Source organism: Trachemys scripta, chromosome 10 (genome assembly GCF_013100865.1).
Source record: "Trachemys scripta elegans isolate TJP31775 chromosome 10, CAS_Tse_1.0, whole genome shotgun sequence".
NCBI lineage: Eukaryota > Metazoa > Chordata > Testudines > Emydidae > Trachemys > Trachemys scripta.
This window is the reverse complement of record NC_048307.1, coordinates 32677178-32696650: the sequence shown is the minus strand read 5'-3', so window position 1 is coordinate 32696650 and position 19473 is coordinate 32677178. Positions and strand designations below refer to the sequence as shown.

The 19473-nt window shown below is 53.8% G+C and overlaps 1 protein-coding gene across 1 annotated transcript in view; it reads left to right on the top strand.

Annotated features, from left to right (window-relative positions):
• The window catches only part of C10H16orf96 (chromosome 10 C16orf96 homolog), a 21284-nt gene extending 8543 nt beyond the window's left edge, over positions 1-12741 (top strand). Inside the window, exons 5-13 of the mRNA XM_034783997.1 lie at positions 1078-1152; positions 3289-3453; positions 6305-6423; positions 7688-7750; positions 7852-7947; positions 8865-9042; positions 9383-9482; positions 10128-10220; positions 11330-12741. Coding sequence (XP_034639888.1) covers positions 1078-1152; positions 3289-3453; positions 6305-6423; positions 7688-7750; positions 7852-7947; positions 8865-9042; positions 9383-9482; positions 10128-10220; positions 11330-11469 — 1029 coding nt within the window. The 3' untranslated portion in view covers positions 11470-12741. The remainder of the gene's footprint in view (positions 1-1077; positions 1153-3288; positions 3454-6304; positions 6424-7687; positions 7751-7851; positions 7948-8864; positions 9043-9382; positions 9483-10127; positions 10221-11329) is intronic.
• Positions 12742-19473: the final 6732 nt, after the last annotated feature.

Below are 19473 nucleotides of genomic sequence, written 5' to 3'. Positions count from 1 at the left end.
CGGCACCATGCCCCCGGCCCCGCACAAAGAGGCCCCGGCCGAGCCTCCCGATTTTCCCGGACATGCCCGGCTTTTGGGGATTTCCCCCCGGACGGGGATTTGAGCCCCCAAAAGCCGGACATGTCCGGGAAAATCCGGACGTATGGTAACCCTAGGAAAACCTCATACAAACTATTTTGTATGAGGTGCATGCTGGTGCATGCTGCATGCACCAGGCATGAAGGGAGAGCTGCCCAGATTTCCCAGAAGGCACTGGGACAAACACAGTTAGGCAGCTTGGTGGGGCTGCAGCACAAACATGGCTGACGCGTGGTCGTGTGGTGAGATAAGCAGCAGTGCAGATGCAGCTCAGGCCGTGCTCCTTGTCACTGTGCCTTGTGGGAACACCACAAACCCCGCTGTGCCAGGGGGTAGGTGGGGCACAGGGGCCCAGGTGGATGGGGAAATGACATGGCCCAGTTCTTGCCACTCATGGTCACAGACTGTGGGATGATTTGTGACCCTAGCATCTGCCACCCCCCTGTGGCTTGGTTGGCCCTGAAGTTCTGTGCTGACTGTCCCTGCCCAGGACTGACACATACAGGTAGCTTGACACTACAGGAGAAGAATGAGGCAGAGCTGCAGGCCAGTGAGAGACTAAAGAAGCGCAGTCTGTTTAGCTTATCAAAGAGACGGGTAAAGAGTGACTTGATCATGGTCTCCAAGAGTCTACATGGGGAGGGGGGTTTCTGATTTAATCCAGCAGACACAGGTAGAGTGAGAGAGACCCAGTGGCTTGAAGCTAAAGCTAGACAAATTCAGACTTTTTTTAAATGAGGGAATTAACTATTGACACAACTTGCCCAGGGACCTGGTGGATTCTCCATCCCTTGAAGCTTAAATCATGATTGGACGTCTCTTTGTAAAACAGCTGCTCTCACTCAGTCCCAAATTCCTGGGTTGGACGCAGGAAGGCGAGGTTCTCTGCCCTGGGTTATACAGATCAGAGGATTGTAGTGCCCCTTCTGGCCTTAAGGAAGGAAGGAAGGAAATGCTAGGAAATGCTTGACTACAACAGTGTGTTTTGCCTGCCCACAGAACCTGCGGGCGATGGTTCAGCAGCTGGACCTGAATAAAGCAGACAAAGCCCTGCTGGAGCAGGAGATGAATGTGGTGAGTCAAGACATGCCGTGGCTTATTCCCTCCTCCCCCCTAATATGTTTGGCCTTGCAGTACAGGGTCCAGCTCGGCGCTCAATGGCCCAGGCACAGAACATGTTTCTCCCAATGGTGCCCTTGAACTTGCAGGGTCCCGGCCTGGCACTTATCCCACCCCATGCGGGCAGGTCCTGGAGCTTAGGAAAGAGCACAGGAAAGAATCCAGCAAAGGGAATAAATCCTAGCAGCTGCAAGCCCGGTGCCTGGACCTTAAATTCTGACCATGGTGCATAGAGCAGCCCAGCCTTTCCCGGGGGATCTCAGGTAGCCCCAGTCACTGTTCTCCTTGTGGGCTGACGGGTCGCTGCGACCACCTGGTCTCAGAACAGAAGGTGTTCCCTCCGCTACGGCTGAGATGAAATTCTCAGTATTTCTAATTCTCTCTGTCTCCTGCTGTGAATGAAGCTGGGTCTAGACAGTCCCTTGAAGTGTAGCCTAGTCACCTAGGGAGGAGAAGGAGGATAGGTACCTCTGTTGCTTTAGGACCAGGGCCTTGGTGCTAGGCATTTAACCCTTTCTGTTTCTTGCCTGGGTCGGGGACACCACCCATCTCTGACTGAGCTCCAGGGATCTTCCCCTCTTTTCACACTCTGGACCCTAGCCATGCCCTGTCACCACTGCCTGTCTCCTGGGCAGTCCCATCCTCTTCCTCCATGATAGGATGGGAGCTCACAGCACCGTGCAGGGGTTGTGCAGCACCTGGTAGAACTGGGCTCTTAATCCCCCCTAGGCGAGAGAGGTGGGATCTTGCAGTTGGTACCAAATCCAGGTCTCCCATTACATAAATCCTGGCTCCTCACCACCAGTCTGGCCCCTGAGGCCTGAGGAACCTGGACCAGCCTTAAAAGTTCTGGGTCTGGTTCTGTTCAATATCTTCATCAATGATTTAGATAATGGCATACAAATTACACTTATAAGTTTGCGGACAATACCAAGCTGGGAGGTGTTGCAAGTGATTTGGAGGATAGGATTAAAATTCAAAATGATCTGGAGAAATGGTCTGAAGTAAATAGGATGAAATTCAATAAGGACAAATGCAAAGTACTCCACTTAGGAAGGAACAATCAGTTGCACACATACAAAATGGGAAATGACTGCCTAGGAAGGTGTACTGTGGAAAGGGATCTGGGGGTCATAGTGGACCACAAGCTAAATACGAGTCAACAGTGTAACGCTGTTGCAAAAAAAGCAAACATCATTCTGGGATGTATTAGCAGGAGTATTGTAAGCAAGACACGAGAAATAATTCTTCTGCTCTACTCCACGCTGATTAGGTCTCAACTGGAGTATTGTATCCAGTTCTGGGCACCACATTTAAGGAAAGATGTGGACAAATTGGAGAAAGTCCAGAGAAGAGCAACAAAAATGATTAAAGGTCTAGAAAACATGACCTATGAGGGAAGATTGAAAAAATTGGTTTGCTTAGTCTGGAGAAGAGAAGATTGAGAGAGGACGTGATAACAGTTTTCAAGTACATAAAAGGTTGTTACAAGGAGGAGGGAGAAAAATTGTTCTTCTTAACTTCTGAGGATAGGACAAGAGGCAATGGGCTTAAATTGCAGTAAAGGCGGTTTAGGTTGGACATTAGGAAAAACTTAACTGTCAGAGTGGTTAAGAATAAATTGCCTAGGGAGGTTGTGGAATCTCCATCATTGGGGATTTTTAAGAGCAGGTTAGACAAACACCTGTCAAGGATGGTCTAGATAATACTTAGTCCTGCTGTGAGTGCAGGGGACTGGCCTAGATGGCCTCTCGAGGTCCCTTCCAGTCCTATGTGTCTATGAATTCTTCCAGAAACTGCTTCCTTACAGTAACCACCCCTTACAGTGCCTTTGCCCACATGCTAACCAACTCTGTCCTTAGTGATGCTGCACAGGCAGCCTACACATAGCTCAGCAGCCTCTTCTCCCGAATTGCAGCCTCCACCCCTTGCACTGAGGGAAAGTCCTAGCTTGTAGGGTATCCTCTTTGTAGGTTGCAACCATGGGGCAGGGGCAGGGGCAGTGGAATCCCCAAACCCACCAAGTCTGAGTCCCTGCATCACAGCCACCTAGGATGGGACGAGCCCTTTAAAATGCTGCCTCTCCACTAGAAAGCAGACAAGAGTGCGCTGGAGGCCATGGTGAACCACAGGGAGCTGCAAAGCGCCACCACTCAACTGAGCGAGATGATGCAGGATCTGTTGCAGAAGATGTCCCTGCAAGACAAGGATTGGCAGAAGGCGCTGGAGAAGCTGTTCAGTGACATGGACTCCAAGGTAGCAGCTTCACCGGGGAGGGAGGAAATGGCCAGTGCATGAAATCACTACACTCCAGAGCAAGTGGGGGGAGGGGCCTAGGGTACAAGCTGCAGTTGAACAGGGTGTAAAGCACCATCAGCCTGATCTTCCTTTCACATCATATAAATAGAAAGACACCCAACTCTGCTGGAGTGAAACCAGGATCACTCTCCCTATTGCCCCCCTTCCCTGCAGCCAGCTCCCTGGGTAAACAGCATGCTGCATAGGGACAGGTCGACCAGCCCCCCTCTGTGTGAGGGGCAGGGGATCAAGGAAGCGTGCAGGCTAGGCCTGGCTCTGTTCCACTCAGGTAAATGCAGTCACTCCCAATGGCAGCAGGATCTGGCCCACAGACTCCTTTCTATCCCAGGGCTGCTCTGAGCTCTGATGCCCTGGCCCCAGGGCACTAATGTGGCAGGTATCTCCCCACGGAGGGAGTGGGCTGCCCCTGCTTTCGAGTCCTGTGCTGATACCTCACTGGGGGATCCATTCAGCTGACATAGGGATGGAGAGGGAAGGGCACAGCCCTGGGCTCCATTCTCTAATCACTGATGGCTGCACTGATGGGCTTATCTGCCCTGCCACCAGCAGGAAAGGACTTTTCCATCTTTGCTTATCGTCTGTCCCAAAACCCCTATTTGGAGTAGGTGGAAATTGCACTTTTCCTTGTTCAGCTTCAGTCCGGACTGACTGATTAGGGTCAGGACTTTGCTGAGGTTTTGTGGTGTCCTTCCATTGAAGACCCAAATATCAAAATATTGTCCATGAAAACTACAGCTCCATGTGTGTTCGTTAACAGTTCTGTTGTCTTTCTGTGAAAACATTCAGGTGCACTAGCAATCCCAAAAGGTAAACTTCAAATGCAAAATCCCTCAAAGGGTGTGATAAATATACTCAGTTTAGAACTTTCTTTGGCTAAAGGAATTTGCCATAGTCCACTTGAGACATCCAGTTTGGAGAATATTGTAGTTTGTTTCACTCTGGGGGGAAGTCATCCCATATTGGGAGGATATATTTTTCTCTGACAACTGCTTCATTAAGTCTTTTCAGATCTACACAGATTCGTATCTTTCCATTTTTCTTTGTAACCAGTACCAGTGGGACACACCATACTGTTGGTTCACACATTTTCTTGATATTCCAATCCACTCCGTTCTCTTTAACTCAGTTTCCACTTTATGAAGTAATGGGCTACAAAGCCTGCCAGTCGTAGGGTTTAGCATTGTCTCTTCAGGTGATTTGTACTGGAGCGCCTTTCAAATTCCAATATCACAAAATATTCCATCGAGTTCTTCCCCCTGTCTCACTGGGCCCATCAAAGGTGCCACACTGCAACTGAGAAGGCTGTTGGTCTGTGGTCCTTTGATCACATACATTCTGAATGCACAGCTTTTGTCTTTGTAAGTTGTTTCTGTGATTAACTGGCCCTTGCAGTTCACAATACCTCCGGGGCTATTCAGAGCTGTGTCAGGTGACTTCAGCTCTGGAAGGGGTTCAAGGTGATTGAAAGTCCCTTCTGAGATGACTGTCAGCTCCTGAGTCAATTTTAAAGTCAATAGTCTTGCCATGAATATTCAGTTTCTCCAGGCACGTTCTGTATCATCACAAGTGATAGATCCCAGAGGCCATGGCACTTGAGTCAACTCCCTGACTGCTTTTGTGCAGCAAACAGCTGCAAAGTGTCCATATTTTGTGTGTGTATTACACTGTGAGCCTCTGGCTGGACATGCATCATTTCTTGGGCTATGACTTTTTCTACACTGTGTGTACGTAGGCTGGAATTTGACCCTCTTAGCCTGGGAGTTCTCTCTCCTTGCGTCAGGGGTTTCATGATAATGACGTTTAACAATCAACTGTGTGTTTATAGCTTCTAAGCTAGTTTCAGGTTTTTCAAATTGCTCCTGCCTTTGATTCTGCTGTCTGACTAGTTCAGACTGCTTTGTTATCTGTATAGCTGTAGGTAGGGTTAAATCTGTCTTCAACTGTAGCTGCTATGAAAGATTTTATCTGTTAATCCACTAAGGAACCTGTCTCTGATATTTTCATGTTCTGCAATCCCAGAATCACAGTTTTCAGCTAATGCATGCAGAACTCTTATAAAAAATTCAATATATTCCCATGGTTGATGAATTCTCTGGTGAAAATTTGCTCTTTCGTAAACCACATTTCTCTGAGGTATAAAGTATGCATCAAACGTAGCCAGAACCCTTTCCTAGTCATCTTTGTGCCTGTCTTCAGTAAACTGAAAGGATTTAAAGATATGTTTTGCCTGCTTCCCCATAGTATAAATTAAAGGTGATACCTGTGTATCTCCAATTAACTGGTGGAGCTTTGTAGCAATTTGAAATCTTGCAAAATACTGCTTCCACTGTGAAGATTTGTCAAAACTGAAGTTCTCTGGGGCATTGAAGAGTGGCATGTTGACGATCTCCTGCAACCTTTGTTGCTTCGTTCCTTCTGTTTGTTCCCCTTGGCACTAGCTTACATCTGACACCATGTCATGTACTACTTGTACACGGTAGGTTGCAGGGCTGCTACTAGCAGGTCAGGCTTCTGTATCAGATATGGACTGACTACAGAGCTTACATCTCAGAGAGATACACATCAGATGTGTTCACTATGAGATCCTTTAGTGCTCTGCCAGGTATGGCTGAGGTTAGCTTAAATAAGGTCTTTTACAGACAGTGCCATCTAATGGCTGAACAGTATAATACAATTTAGTATTCCATTACAGGGGGAGTAAAGTGCAAACTGACAGAGATGCCTGCTGCTGTTGGCAGGGCTCCTTTATTGGTCACTTGGCTTCTCTCTCCCCCCCATCTCTATGCAGTTGGACCACATGGCCCTGGACCCTCTGCAGAAGCAGCTGGAGGAAGTGTGGAAGTTCATTAAGAAGTATTTGAGTGAGGGCCCCCGTTTTGATGCTGACAGTGCCGCTGGCTTTAAAAGGTGAGTTGGTGAGAGGCAGGGTCCTGTGGAGGGGACTGGAGTCTTGGGCCCTCCCTCTGTCTCTACCTTGGAGAGATCACAAAGGTACAGGTGGGCTGTGCCCCGCCAAGGACTGCGTGGGCAGGCAGCCCAGAATCAAGGGCTGCACTTTGCTGGATAAAATGGAGCCAAAAGCAGCCACGTTCATATAGATGCAGCCAAGTGAACCACTAGTCCCAGCAAGCAATGCCACATCCTGCTGCTAGCCGCTAAACTTCCTGCATTGGTTTGAGCATTGACCTGCTAAACCCAGGATTGTGAGTTCAATCTTTGAGGGGGCCATTTAGGGATCTGGGGCAAAAATCTGTCTGGGGATTGGTCCTGCTTTGAGCAGGGGGTTGGACTACATGACCTCCTAAGGTCCCTTCCAACCTTGATATTCTATGATTCTATGATCATGATGGAGCCCTGATTGCCTGCTGGGAGCTGTAATCTCTTTGGGCACCTCCCTTTAAAGACAAGGGCAGCTGTGGGAGCATTGTATACACAGGGGCTTATAGGCAGGACTTCACCAGTCCTGCCATGACCAATGCTCTGGATTCTAACGGGCTTGTCAGTATCATGTTTGATAGACTCTGGCTTCACACTCAGTCAGTCACAAACCCTTAGTCATGGGAGGTCCTGCTCTCTCCTGAAGCTCAGGAATTAACCTGGCAGCTTACAAGGTTCTCAGCTGCTCCACATCCTCTCCAGTTGCCCCCACACACAAGGTCCATGTGTCGAAAGCCAAGAACAGGTTGGCCTCCTCAACACCTGCAGCAAATGCTCAGTCTCACCTAGACTGTTTGGAGAATGGAGTTAATATTTCTCTTTCCTCTGTTACTCATGCTCAAGGCAAGAATCACTGACCTGAGCTCCTGGGGCTGATTCATAGAGGGGGCTCTAGAAAGCCAGTCTGGCCAGTGGACAGAGCACTGGGCTGGGACTCAGGTGACCTGGCTCCTGGTCTTGACTCTGCTCCTGAACTGCTGGGGGACCTTGAATAAGTGACTTCCCCACTTTGGTTCCTCCTTCCCCTTTGTACAGTGTAAGCTCTTCGGGGGAGGGACTGGCTCTCACTGTGCATGTCCAGGGCCCTGATCTCATTTGGGATCTCCAGGTGCTACTGTAACATAAATCAAAATAAATGTGTTTATAAGCTACAGTCAGTGCCACCTGTGAGCTCTGCTGTAGGCTATAGCGTAGCATGAGCATGGCATAAGGCAAGTCGCTGTGTCTGTTTCAGGCAGCTCTTTGAACGAGTGAAATGCATTTCCTGTGACAGACCCGTGGCTATGATGACTGGGCCGTGAGTATCAAGCAATGCCCCATTTCCTGCAGTTCTGGTTGAGCCAAGTGAACACTAGAGGGCACTGTTTGGCTTTTTTTCATACCATTATTTTCGTGCAGGCACCTGGTGACCGTCCGAAAAGCAAATCTGCTCTCCCGACCACGTCCGGCTAGTGCCAACGGTTATGAGTACCTGGCACTTCAGCAGCGAGCAAGGTGAGCAATTCCCCAGGGAGCTGCAGGTCCCCAGCATGGCTAAACCAGCCAGGAGGCTCCTCTCGTGCAGTTGCGTCTGATGAGGGATGTGCCATGTACCTGGCTGCTCCTGGACCTGCATGGCAGACTCCTCACATGCTGCCTGTGTACTTCCCCACCCTCTAATTTGGGTGCCCAGCTTGCCACGTGCCAGGGGCACCTGAATCAGCCCCGCTCTCACTCTGAAGACCTGCAACCCCGTTACAGGCTCGTGCTAAGCCACTTGCCTCCCTTCAGTGGTGCCCCATCACTGGGTGCTAGATGCTCTCTGCCCTGCTGGGGTCAGGCACCTGGCTCAGCCCTTGTGTCTGGCAAGCCAGGGGCCTGTATTTCAATCCTGTGAGTGACTTGAGCAGGAATGGAACCGGGTTCCCAGTCCCTGCCACAGGGCTCCTGCACTGCCAGTGGATGTCACCTCTGCAAGACACCTGCCACAGGCAGTAGGTTTACATACCCTTGTTCTTGCACACCCTACCCCAGGGCACTGCTCTGACCTGGGGAGAAACTCCTCACCCACTGGGAACTTAAACCAGATTGTAGAGCTGTCACCTTGCTGGCCTTGCTGCAGGCCTATCCCCTGCTGGCGCCGCTGACACCCGTCTGCAGCCCGAGGGAATGGACACCAGCACGTCACCCCTGAAGCACCTGGCTTAGCATGAAATTTCTCTCTCTCTTTGTAGCACCAGTTGCTTCTTTCCAGCTCTCTGAGACTCCCTGAGCCAGTCCAAGGGAGCTCCAAGTTCCCGGCGGCACAGGCTGGCTAGATCGCAAGATCCATGCAGAGCCCTGCTCATCTGCTTTCCTCTAGGAGACTGGCTGATTCTTGGCTGGTCAAGGTCAGGGTTCTGCAGCAGACTGCCTGCTTTCTCCTTCCCCAGGGAGCAAGCTTTAGAGGGCAATGACGGGCATGAAATGACTAGCCGTGGGCAGCTCTCCTCCCAGCAGTGCTGGCAATGCCAGGCACATGCTGCCTACCCTGTCAAGCGATTGTCCAAGGTGAAGGCTCTTACCACCATGTACCCCTACGGAGACCCCACAGTCCTCACCTACGATAACGTAAGCCAGCCTGTGTTGCCCTGTGTGTTCCCCTCCCACGCTAACGTCAGCACAGCACTTCCCTTATACCAGTTGGCTTGGGGCCACTTCTCCACTGGAGCATCGGGCCGAGGGCCAGCATGGGGAGATGGGGCCAGGAGAACCTGCTGGAGGGGATTGATCTGTCAGGGGGGCAGGGAGGGCAGTGGCTGTGAGTGAGAGGGTTAAGGCAGGCAGTGTTGGGAGGTGGGTGGCAGGGGGGAGAGGAAGAGATTAGCAGCGGGGAGGAAGTCGGGGAGCCCGGTGTGTGGAGAGCAGTGTTCAGGCGAGATCTCCATGCACATTGTGTTCTTCCTTGCAGAGCGAAGTGGATATCCTGGGCATCAACGGAGTTCTCTACAAGGGCAGGGTGAGCTCACAGCCGGCAAATCGGAGTGTCTCTCTGGAGAAGGAGTTCTCAGGTTGGTTGGAGGGGCAGCTCCTCTGGCAGAGGGTGTGGGGCAGGGTGAGGGTGCAGCTCACGGGCTAAGCACAGCTGGGGCCACTTGCACTTTTAGAATGGAGATGCACAGATGACCCCACCCCCGGCACTCAAGCTACTCAGCCCAAAATGGAGCATTGCATGCTGGGATCTGTAGTCAGCATGGGTGGCCCTGAAGATGAAGGGGGCTGCATTCAGCTCCATTGTATACACATTCTATGTGTCCTTAGTGGGATCCCAGTGCAGCCCCCTGGGCTGGGCAGTTTGGGTGCTGCGGGGTAGCTGATGGACATACGCCATGTGCCCAGCCCGATGAGTGAGGCCATGAGGCATGAGCAGAGCCTGGGAAAGCTGCTGTGGGGAGTGCCATGTGGACAGCAATTCAGCCATTCCCATGGGGGCTTCACATGAACCCCTGGCCCCACCCTGCTCCATACACACAGGGCCAGAGCACAAGATGGCTGCTCAGGGGTGAGATCTCCTCCTGGTAGCCATGCACCCCCAGTCTTGCTCTGTCCTGGGGATATCCCTGCTGGGCTGGCCTCCCTGCACTCCCTGTACTGCTTGGACACGGCTTTGGCCTCTTGCCATGGTAACCGGTCTCTTTCAATTCCTCACTCTGCAGGAGCAAAGATCCCCCGGCCACCCTCCAAACATGGGATGGAAAGGACGCGCTCTGCCACCTCCTATGGCAGCCACTATGTGTCACCCTATGCATGTGAGTGCTGGGGTCCCTGCAGGGTGGCATTCTGAGGGGCTGGTCAGGGCCTGCCTCTCCTGGTAGCATTAAGAGTGTCTCCTGGCTCCAGAGCTCTGCTCTGTGAGTGCACAGTGAAATACGTGCCTGTGATGGCAGCGGGAGTGCATCTGGCAGGCTCATGACGTGGGGAACAGCCAGGGTCACACAGCACGACAGTATTCTTGTGTACTAGCCTGCACACAAGCTGTGTAGAGTCAGGGAATGCAGGCGGAGGGAGCCGGGCATGGGCAAGGGGCAGTAGGAAAGATGTCACGCGCGGGGGCGTGACACACCATGGAGACCTGGCAGTGGCTGCAGTGCAGAAGGCTCTCACACCAAGGGAGTGGGGGATTGTGGGGAGGGTTGTGCAGCGGCGCAGGGTTGGCGGGTGCTGGATGAGCAGAGGCAGTAGGGAGGAGACTAAAGTGAGGAGGGACAGGGTCTGGAGACAGTCCGGAGCAAATCCAGGAGCGGGTCTGCAACTATGCAGAGTCGATCTGAGCTTCAGAGACTTGCAGGCAGCGGAGAGGAGAGCGAGCTGCTAGGCCAGCCAGCCGGCTTGCTGCCCTGGAGCAGCACAGAGCTCCAGCCGCCCTCGGCCAGCAGACCCTGCTGGGGACGTAGATCTCCCAGGTGGACCTGGTGGCTGCCATCCTTGTCGATGTCAGGGGGTGGGGTTGGCCAACCCAGCATCCATGACATGCACAGCGAGTGCCTTGCTGTGGTGCCAGGCAGCTCCTGGTGGTGAGAGTGGTGTGGCTGTGCCAGCTGCATGCGAGGCCGCCAGAGGAACCCCGCTGAGGTCAGCGCTGAAGAGGGGGCAGGAACCAGGCCCTGGCTCTAGCTCGCAACAGCCGTCACATCACTGTGGGCTCTGGCCCACTCAGCTCATTGTCCCACGAGCAGAGTCAAAGCTGAGTGGGGAGAGGCAGATCCCTGGAGCCTCCACACAACACCCCCTGTGGACCAGCTCCACCCCCTACCCCAGGCTGGCAGGGAACTTGGGGGTGGGCAGGCTTCCCTGTCTCACCCCCTTGAACTCCAGGGGTGGCTATCTGAGTGTGTTTTCTTCCCTCCATGTGTTGCAGCCTCTGTCGTCCGGACAAGGGCCACGTCCGCAGGGAGCAAGTCGCAGCCTGCCCAGGAGCTGCCGGCCTGCATGGTGCGGGTGAAGACCGAACTCCCCCCAGGGCAGCTGCCAAGTGAGGGGGGGGTGGCCGGCCTGTGAGCCACAAGGGACTGTGGCAGCTCCACAGGCCCCGCCCCCATCCCTTCCTTTACCCACCATTCCTTGTGTAAATACTGTGCTATGTTGCTGCGCAGGACGGCCATTGCCAGGCGTTCCTGCTGCACATGGTCGTTGGACGGCACCGCCAGCAGCTCTCCCTTACAACCGGGCCAACGAGAGGGATTTCTTACTGGGCAGGGCACGCTCCATGCAGTGGGGACTCACCATCCATCAGCTTCACCAGGAGCTCTATTGGGGGCAGGATGGGGGCTGGGAGGGCTGCCCCTGGCGGCAAGTGTCACCTCGTTATAAACCAGTCGCCCCCCCCCGACCAACCAGCTAATCTCTGCATTAACACAGAGTCACAGCCAGGATCCACGAGGCACAGCGGGACCCCTGGGGCAGAGCTGAGCCAACCGCCCTACCAGCAGGATTCCCCAGGCCATGGGAGCTTGTGATGAGGCCCAAAGGCTGCCCTGCTCAGGGGCCTGTGGCTAGCTTGGCTGTTGAATCACTATAATGATCACCTAGGCCCAGGTGTGTTGCATTGAGGTCAGGGGAGCTCTTCTGGGTCTGCAGTGGGAGAGCTCTGGCCCTTACACAGCTGGCTTGCCTCCCTCCATCACCCTTAACTGGGTTCCCAGGAGAATTCTCTCCCTCTGTCCTGCCACCACCAGACCAGCAGGCTCCTGCTATGTCGCCTCCAGGGCCCCATATGGCTCCAACAAACTGGGTCCCTCCACCAAGTGCAGCACTCCTGGCACATGAGGATATGAACCTCCAGCGGGGTACATCACTGCATGGATCACCTCGATCCACGAGGTGCTGAGGCCTGGGGTTCTGAACAAGAGCCTGAGCATGGCAGCATGTGCAGGCCTCCACCAGACGGTGCCAGCTCGGCTTGCTGTGCCTGGGCCTGTCCGCTCTCCAGATCCAGCAGGGACCCTTTGATATGGCCTGCGAACACACTCCCCCTTTCCCTCCCAGCATTGAGCTTGGAAAGCAGGTGCTCCGGAGCTGCTGGCCACCCTTGCAGCTGTGCATCCACAACAGACTAACTTAAGGAACTCCATAAAGTTTTCACTTTTCTAAGCGGCTTTGGGTGGGATCATTTCTTGCTGGCACCGAGGCAAGAGCCCCACTGCGGGTGGGGAGAGGTTACTGATCACACACTCACTGAGGCCTGGGCGCTGGGCCAGAGGGCACGAGGGATGGCTGGGGACATCTCCTCTTACCATGAGTAGCATCTTGCAGCCTATGCCTCTAGAGCCGTTGGGGCCAATGCTGACCTTGTTTATACCAGAGTTGTCAAGGCTGCTTCCCCACTCTGAACTTTAGGGTACAGATGTGGGGGCCTGCATGAAACTTCTAAGCTTAACTACCAGCTTAGATCTGGTCCGCTGCCACCACTCCCAATGTGCTAATTCCCTTCCCTGGGTAGCCTTGAGACACTCTTCACCAATTCCCTGGTGAATACAGATCCAAACCCCCTTGGATCTTAAAACAAGGAGAAATTAACCATCCCCCCTCCTTTCTCCCACCAACTCCTGGTGGATCAAGATCCAACCCCCTTGGATCTAACTACAAGGAAAAATCAATCAGGTTCTTAAAAAGAAGGCTTTTAATTAAAGAAAAAGGTAAAAATCATCTCTGTAAAATCAGGATGGAAACTAACTTTACAGGGTAATCAAACTTAGAGCCCAGAGGACCCCCCTCTAGCCTTAGGTTCAAAGTTACAGCAAACAGAGATAAACACTCTAGCAAAAAGGTACATTTACCTTTTGTTGAGAAAACAAAGATAAAAACTAACTCACCTTGCCTGGCTGTTTACTTACAAGTTTGAAATATGAGAGACTTGTTCAGAAAGATTTGGAGAGCCTGGATTGATGTCTGATCCCTCTCAGTCCCAAGAGTGAACAACCACCAAAACAAAAAGCACAAACAAAAGCCTTCCCCCCACCAAGATTTGAAAGTATCTTGTCCCCTTATTGGTCCTTTGGGTCAGGTGTCAGCCAGGTTACCTGAGCTTCTTAACCCTTTATAGGTAAAAGGATTTTGGAGTCTCTGGCCAGGAGGGATTTTATAGTATTGTACACAGGAGGGCTGTTACGCTTCCCTTTATAGTTATGACAAGAGTAAATCTGGAGTAATCCCCCCAAAGTGACAGGAGTTACACCAGAGTGAGATCAGCGGCCAGCCCTTTGCCTCGAGGTCAGGGGTTCTAATCCAGCCCAAGCATGGCAAGAGAAAAGCTGTTCCCACCTGGCAGCTTTGTGTTAGCCTTGGTCCATCTCGTAGTATGGAGTGTCAGTGTCACGCGAGGCCAAGGACAAGAGAGCTGTGGCAGCAGAGCAGTGAGACACATTGGTGCTGGCCCTGTTTTGTGGCCTCACGAGGAGCGTGACAGTCCAATGCCGTGTTCTCCCTACACACTGAGGAAGGCATTTCGCTGGCTGCAGTGGTTTGAAATCACTAGACTCTGTCTCTTACCTAGGACTAGTGCTGCCTTTGCTTACACTCATGTACCCCAGTTGTCCCCCCATTATGGGTAGGGGAGAAAAGGTGGAGACAGGTGAAGTGACTTGCCCAGGGCTGTAAGGAGGAGTTGGTGGGAGCAGTGGGATTAGAATGCAGGCGATCATGGCTCCCAGGCATCTGCACAGCCCTGCACTTCTGAGAGAACGGCATGCTCTTGCCCACAAGTCAGGCCTGCAGTGTTGGTGCTTGTAGCTGGGGAAAGCTAGCTGGGAAAGACTGAGAGCACCTGAATCTGGAGGGGTTGTCCCTGAGAGGGAACTGAGAGCTGGGTCCTCCAAAGCTACATAATAGAGCCCCCTGGAGCAGAATCTGTGGCCAGTGTCGCAGTGCATTGGGCTGTGAGAGCTGGTCCTGGAGCAATGCCAGCACCAATGCAGGCACCAGAGCATGCAACCAGTGGCAGCAGCATTGCTGAGGTGCAGAAGCATTGATATTTAATGCTGGGCTCCCTCTGACAGAACCAAGGCACACGTTGTTCTGGGAACAAGTGTCCTTGTCAAGCAAACACAGAGAGCAGAAGACAACAGGACGGCCATGCAGCGCGTCCCTGCCAGCCACTGGCAGCGTGTCAGGCCTACGCCCGCACAGAGTGGGAATCACATTTATAAAATTCAGCCTGGCAGGTGGCTCCTGTTGTGCGAAGCGTGGGCACCACCAGTGTCGCTTCTGGCTCAGCCAGAGCCTCTCTCAGGCACTACGGCCTGGTGGTTCAGGCACTGGCCTAGGGGAGCCCTGGGTGTAAGTTCCTGTACTGCCTGGTTCTGAGTGGCCTAGGATAAAAAAAATCTGCTCTGAGTCAGGCAGAGCAGGGCCTTGAAGCTGGCTTCCTCCTCCCGCCTTCCTGGACATTTCAACACAATCCCGACCCATTTCACAACAGAGCAAGGGGGTGAGGTTGGCCCAATGAGGCGCCAGGTTTGTATAATTTTTGGTGGTGCCCAGAACGGGTCCAGCAGAGCCGTCCAGTCCATAGGATGGACCGGGGCAACCGCCCCGACCCCGTGATTTGGAACAGGGGCGGGAAGAGGTGGCACCTTGGAGGAAGGGGTGGAGTGGGGGCGGGAGGGAGAAGGGGCAGGAAGAGGTGGGGCAGAGCGGAGCAGGGCAGACTGGGGCCGGATCACTTGCTGCTGCAGGCACCAGGCCCCCCCGCTAATCCCCCAGGCCGCCCTGGACCCTACGTCCCCCTGAAGTGCGGGGCCTGGGGCGGTTGCCTCGGTCCATCCTATGGACAGGACGGCTCTGAAAATATCAGCCCAAACATTGGTGGAGCTGGGCCCATCTTCCTGAATACTGGTGGAGCATGGGCACCACAGGCCCATATAACTCACCACCTATGAAGGCACTGGGTCACGGCGGTTATGGTGAGCACCGCTGACCTGGCTGTTAAAAGTCCCGTCGCTGGTGCTGCCCGGCTAAGGCAGGCTAGTTCCTACCTATTCTGACACCGCACTGCGCCCCAGAAGTGGCCAGCAGCAGGTCCGGCTCCTAGGCATGGAGGCCCCTGCCCTGAGCACCAGCTCTGCACTCCCATTGGCCAGTTCCTGGGGGGGGGGGGTTGCCTGTGGGTGAGAGCCACGTGGAGCCACTTGTGCGCCTCTACCTAGGAGCCAGACCTGCTGCTGGCCGCTTCCAGGGCGCAGCATGGTCCATGGTGCCAGGACAGTCAGGAAACCTGCCTTAGCACCCCCGCTGCACCACTGACAGGGAGCCATGCACGGTAAGCCCACGACCCAACTCTGTGCCCCAATCCTCTGCCCCAGCCCTGAGCCCCCCACAAACCCGGATTCCCTTCCTGCACCCCAAACCCCTCATCCCCAGCCCCACCCCATAGCCTGCACCCCCAGCCCAGAGCCCTGACCCCCTCCCACACCCCAACTCCTTGCCCCAGCCCAGAGCCCCCTCCCACACCCTGAACCCCTCATTCCCGGCCCCACCCCGCAGCCTTCACCCCCATATCTCAACCCTCTTCCCTAGCCCTGAGCCCCTCCCACACCCCAAACCCCTCATCCCCAGCTCTGTTGGGTCACGGGCATCAACCATTTTCTTCAACTGGGTCGCCAAAAAAAAAGTTTGAAAACCACTGCCATAGGGGGCAGAGATGCCCTGGAAGGCACAGTACCTGTACCCTCGCTAATCTAGCCCTCAGCATAGTGACAGTAGGGTTACCTTACGTCCGGTTTTTCCCGGACATGTCCGGCTTTTTGGTAATCAAACCCCCGTCCGGGGGGAATTGCCAAAAAGCTGAACATGTCCGGGAAAAATACCGGCCGGACACTTCCCCTCCTGCGGCTGCTGTGCTCCTCCCCTGACTCTTCGGCTCTGTTTAAGAGCCGAGCTGCCCGAGCGCTACCGGCTTCGGGCAGCCCCCATGCCTCCGGACCCTGTGCCCCCGGCCGGGCACTTCCCCTCCCGGGCTCCGGGGGCGCAGGGTCCAGAGGCATGGGGGCTGGCCGAAGCCCGAGCCCTACTGGCTTCACGGTTTGCCAGGTAGCCTCCAGACCCTGCACCCCCAGCTGGGCGCTTCCCCTCCCAGGCTCCAGCTGCACTGGGGAAGCGCCGGATGGGGGCGCAGGGTCTGGAGGTCTGGAGGCTGCCTGGCAAACCGTGAAGCCGGTAGCACTCGGGCAGCCCTTTTCGCGTGTCTGGGAGGGAGAAGGGGGAGTTAGGGCGGGGACTTTGGGGAAGGGGTGGAGTTGGGGCGGGGGTGGGAAAGGGGTGGGGCCACGGCCCATGGAGTGTCCTCTTTTTTTATTTTTTAACTATGGTAGCCCTAAGTGACAGTGCATGCATCCCCTCTCCCAGCAGTCCTGCACCCCCATGTTATGTGACGGGGAATCTTTAATATACAGGGGAAAATTACACTGAAGTGCCTTAAAAAAATATTCGTTGCTGCCTAATAGGCCAGGCATGTGGGGCAAAGCAGCCCTGCTGCGCTGTCCCATGGTGCCCTGCTGCAGGGTCAGCAGCCTAGCAGAGTAGGGCCCAGCACTGAGGAGGGGAAGGCCAAGTGACACTGATTTTAGGTGCCTCGGCCCCCCAGTGCCCAACCTGAGACATGGCATGCTGGTTCTCAGAGGAACTAAGCACCTGCGGTTCCCCTTGACTTCAGCTGGGGTTGGGCTTCCCCCACATCCTGGGAAATCAGGCAGCCCAAAAGCAGAGATTGCCCAGAATGAGAAACCCTTAAGCCATATGGGGAGCACAGGGCAGCCTAGGGCCTTGCCTACAGTAGGAAAGCAGGTGCTGATTTCAGTCGAGTTCACTGGAAATGAGGCGTGTGTTTACAGTCAGTCCAAAGTCACCCAGGCAGTCAAATGAAAAGGAATTGGATTAATGTCATGGCCAGGTCATGGGCAGCCAGACCTAGTAGTCAGAGTCCACAGTCACGAGACAGGAGCCAAGAGTCAGTTGGGTCAGGCTAGTGGGAGATCAGAACCACAAGTCAAGAGCCAGAGGGTCAGAGGCAGGTGAGAAACTGGAGGTCAGGAACCACAATCAGACGCCAGACGTCATGTGGGACCAGGGTGCCAGGAAGTCAGGCCAGGGGAGCAGGCAGGGGAAGCACAAGGCACACAGTCCAGAGTAGGGTGGAGTCCAGATGCTCAGACAGCTTCCTGGTCTTGCTGCTGGCTTAAGTAGGGCCAGCAGGCCAATCAGCTGCTCTGGGACTCTTCCAATAGGACCTCGGGGGCAGAGTATAAAACTGGGGCTTGGCTTCATGGGTCCTAGGTAAGTGGTTGTCAGCAGGCTGTTAGATGGAGGGTTGAAGCATGGCTGCTCCAACAGACTTAGGTTCAAGACCCAGGAGTCATGGCATCAACCCCTCCCCTAGGGGCATCCCCCACCAGGCAACGTTGGTCCAGGTTTCTCAGGGGCACTCCTATGGAAGGCTTGAACCAGGGCAAGAGCATGAACATTTTCAGCTGGCTCCCAAGTGCGTTCCTCTGGGCCGTAACCTTCCCAATGTATGGGACTGGCGTCTGGGCTAGCAGTCACAGCTGAGGTCTGACCACCAGGGATGGTAGTTGCCAAGAAGGAGTTGGAAGAATCACAAAAGCCAGGTCCCATAAGCAAGAATCAGGGTCAGAGTCAGGCCAGGGTTGGAGATCAGAGGCAATAAGAGGCTAGAATCAGGAGACAAGGTCAGAGTCAGGCTGGAGTTGGAGACTGGAGATCAGACAAAGTCTGGTGTTGCAACAGGCCAAAGTTTGTGTGGTTGCCCAGACAACTTCAGGCAACCCAGTGGTTTAATATGGCAGTTGGCCAATCAGCAGGCTACAGGGTACCATCAATCTGGGTGTCTTCAGTGGTACTTCCTGTGGCACCTACTCTCCACAGTGCCCCCAGCTGTGCTTCCATGTGGTCTCCTGGTGGCACTGTGGGAACATCATCTGTCCCAGGTTGTACAGATCCAGATTCTAGTCCCCTGATCCTTACATCACTCTCCTCTGAGTGGGCGCTGGGCTAGGTTTATCTGGGTGGTCTTGATTAAACCTTTCTACCAGGTCAGGAGCAGGGACAGAAGGTTCCCAGGAGCACTTTTCAGGACCGTAGCCCTTCCAGTTGATTAGATAGTACAATCTCTCCCTCTAGAGTCAAGGATAGCCCCTTTACACATCTCCAAAGTGGTCCTTAAGCTCCTCCTGGATATGGTGAATTCGCTGGATCCAGTTGGCAGCTGCAGGGTTCAGGGAGACTGCTGGCAAGGCTGGGTGGAAGCGAGAGTGGAAACCATAATTGGCAAAAAAGGGATGGGGAGGAGGGATAGCTCAGTGGTTTGAGCATTGGCCTGCTAAACCCAGGGTTGTGAGTGTAATCCTTGAGAAGGCAATTTGGGGATTTAGTTGGGGATTGGTCCTGCTTTGAGCAGGGGGTTGGACTAGATGACCTACTGAGGTCCCTTCCAACCGTGATATTCTATGACTCTGCATTGTTGTATGAGAACTCAGCATACAGAAGGAGGAAGAACCAGTTGCCTTTATGGTAGTTGACAAAGCTTTTCAGGTATTGCTCTACTACTTGGTTTACCCTCTCTGGCTGCCCATCTGTCTGGAGATGGTATGTGGAGGAGGTAAAAGCACAAATGTCAATTAGCCAGAACACTTCAGCATGAGACAAATTGCAGGTCTCAGTTTGAGGTGATATAGTCTGGAAACCCATGAAGGCAGACCACACGATCAGTTCATCTACAACAGTCAAGACCACTGTGAGGATCAGAGTCATGATGAAGTTCAGGGTGATTGAGGCCCAGGGTCTAGATGGGGTCTCCAGAGGTACTAGGGTGCCAAGGGGCTTAGCACATGGCATCTGGGTGCATGCACACAGCTCACAAGAGTTAGCAGTCCTGGACTGACTTCAGCTCGCATACATGGCCATCAGAAGAAATGGGAAGCCATGTGGAAGGTCTTGGCGGGGGTAACTATGACTCTCTTAACGTGTTCTACATGGGGAGTCAAGCTTTTG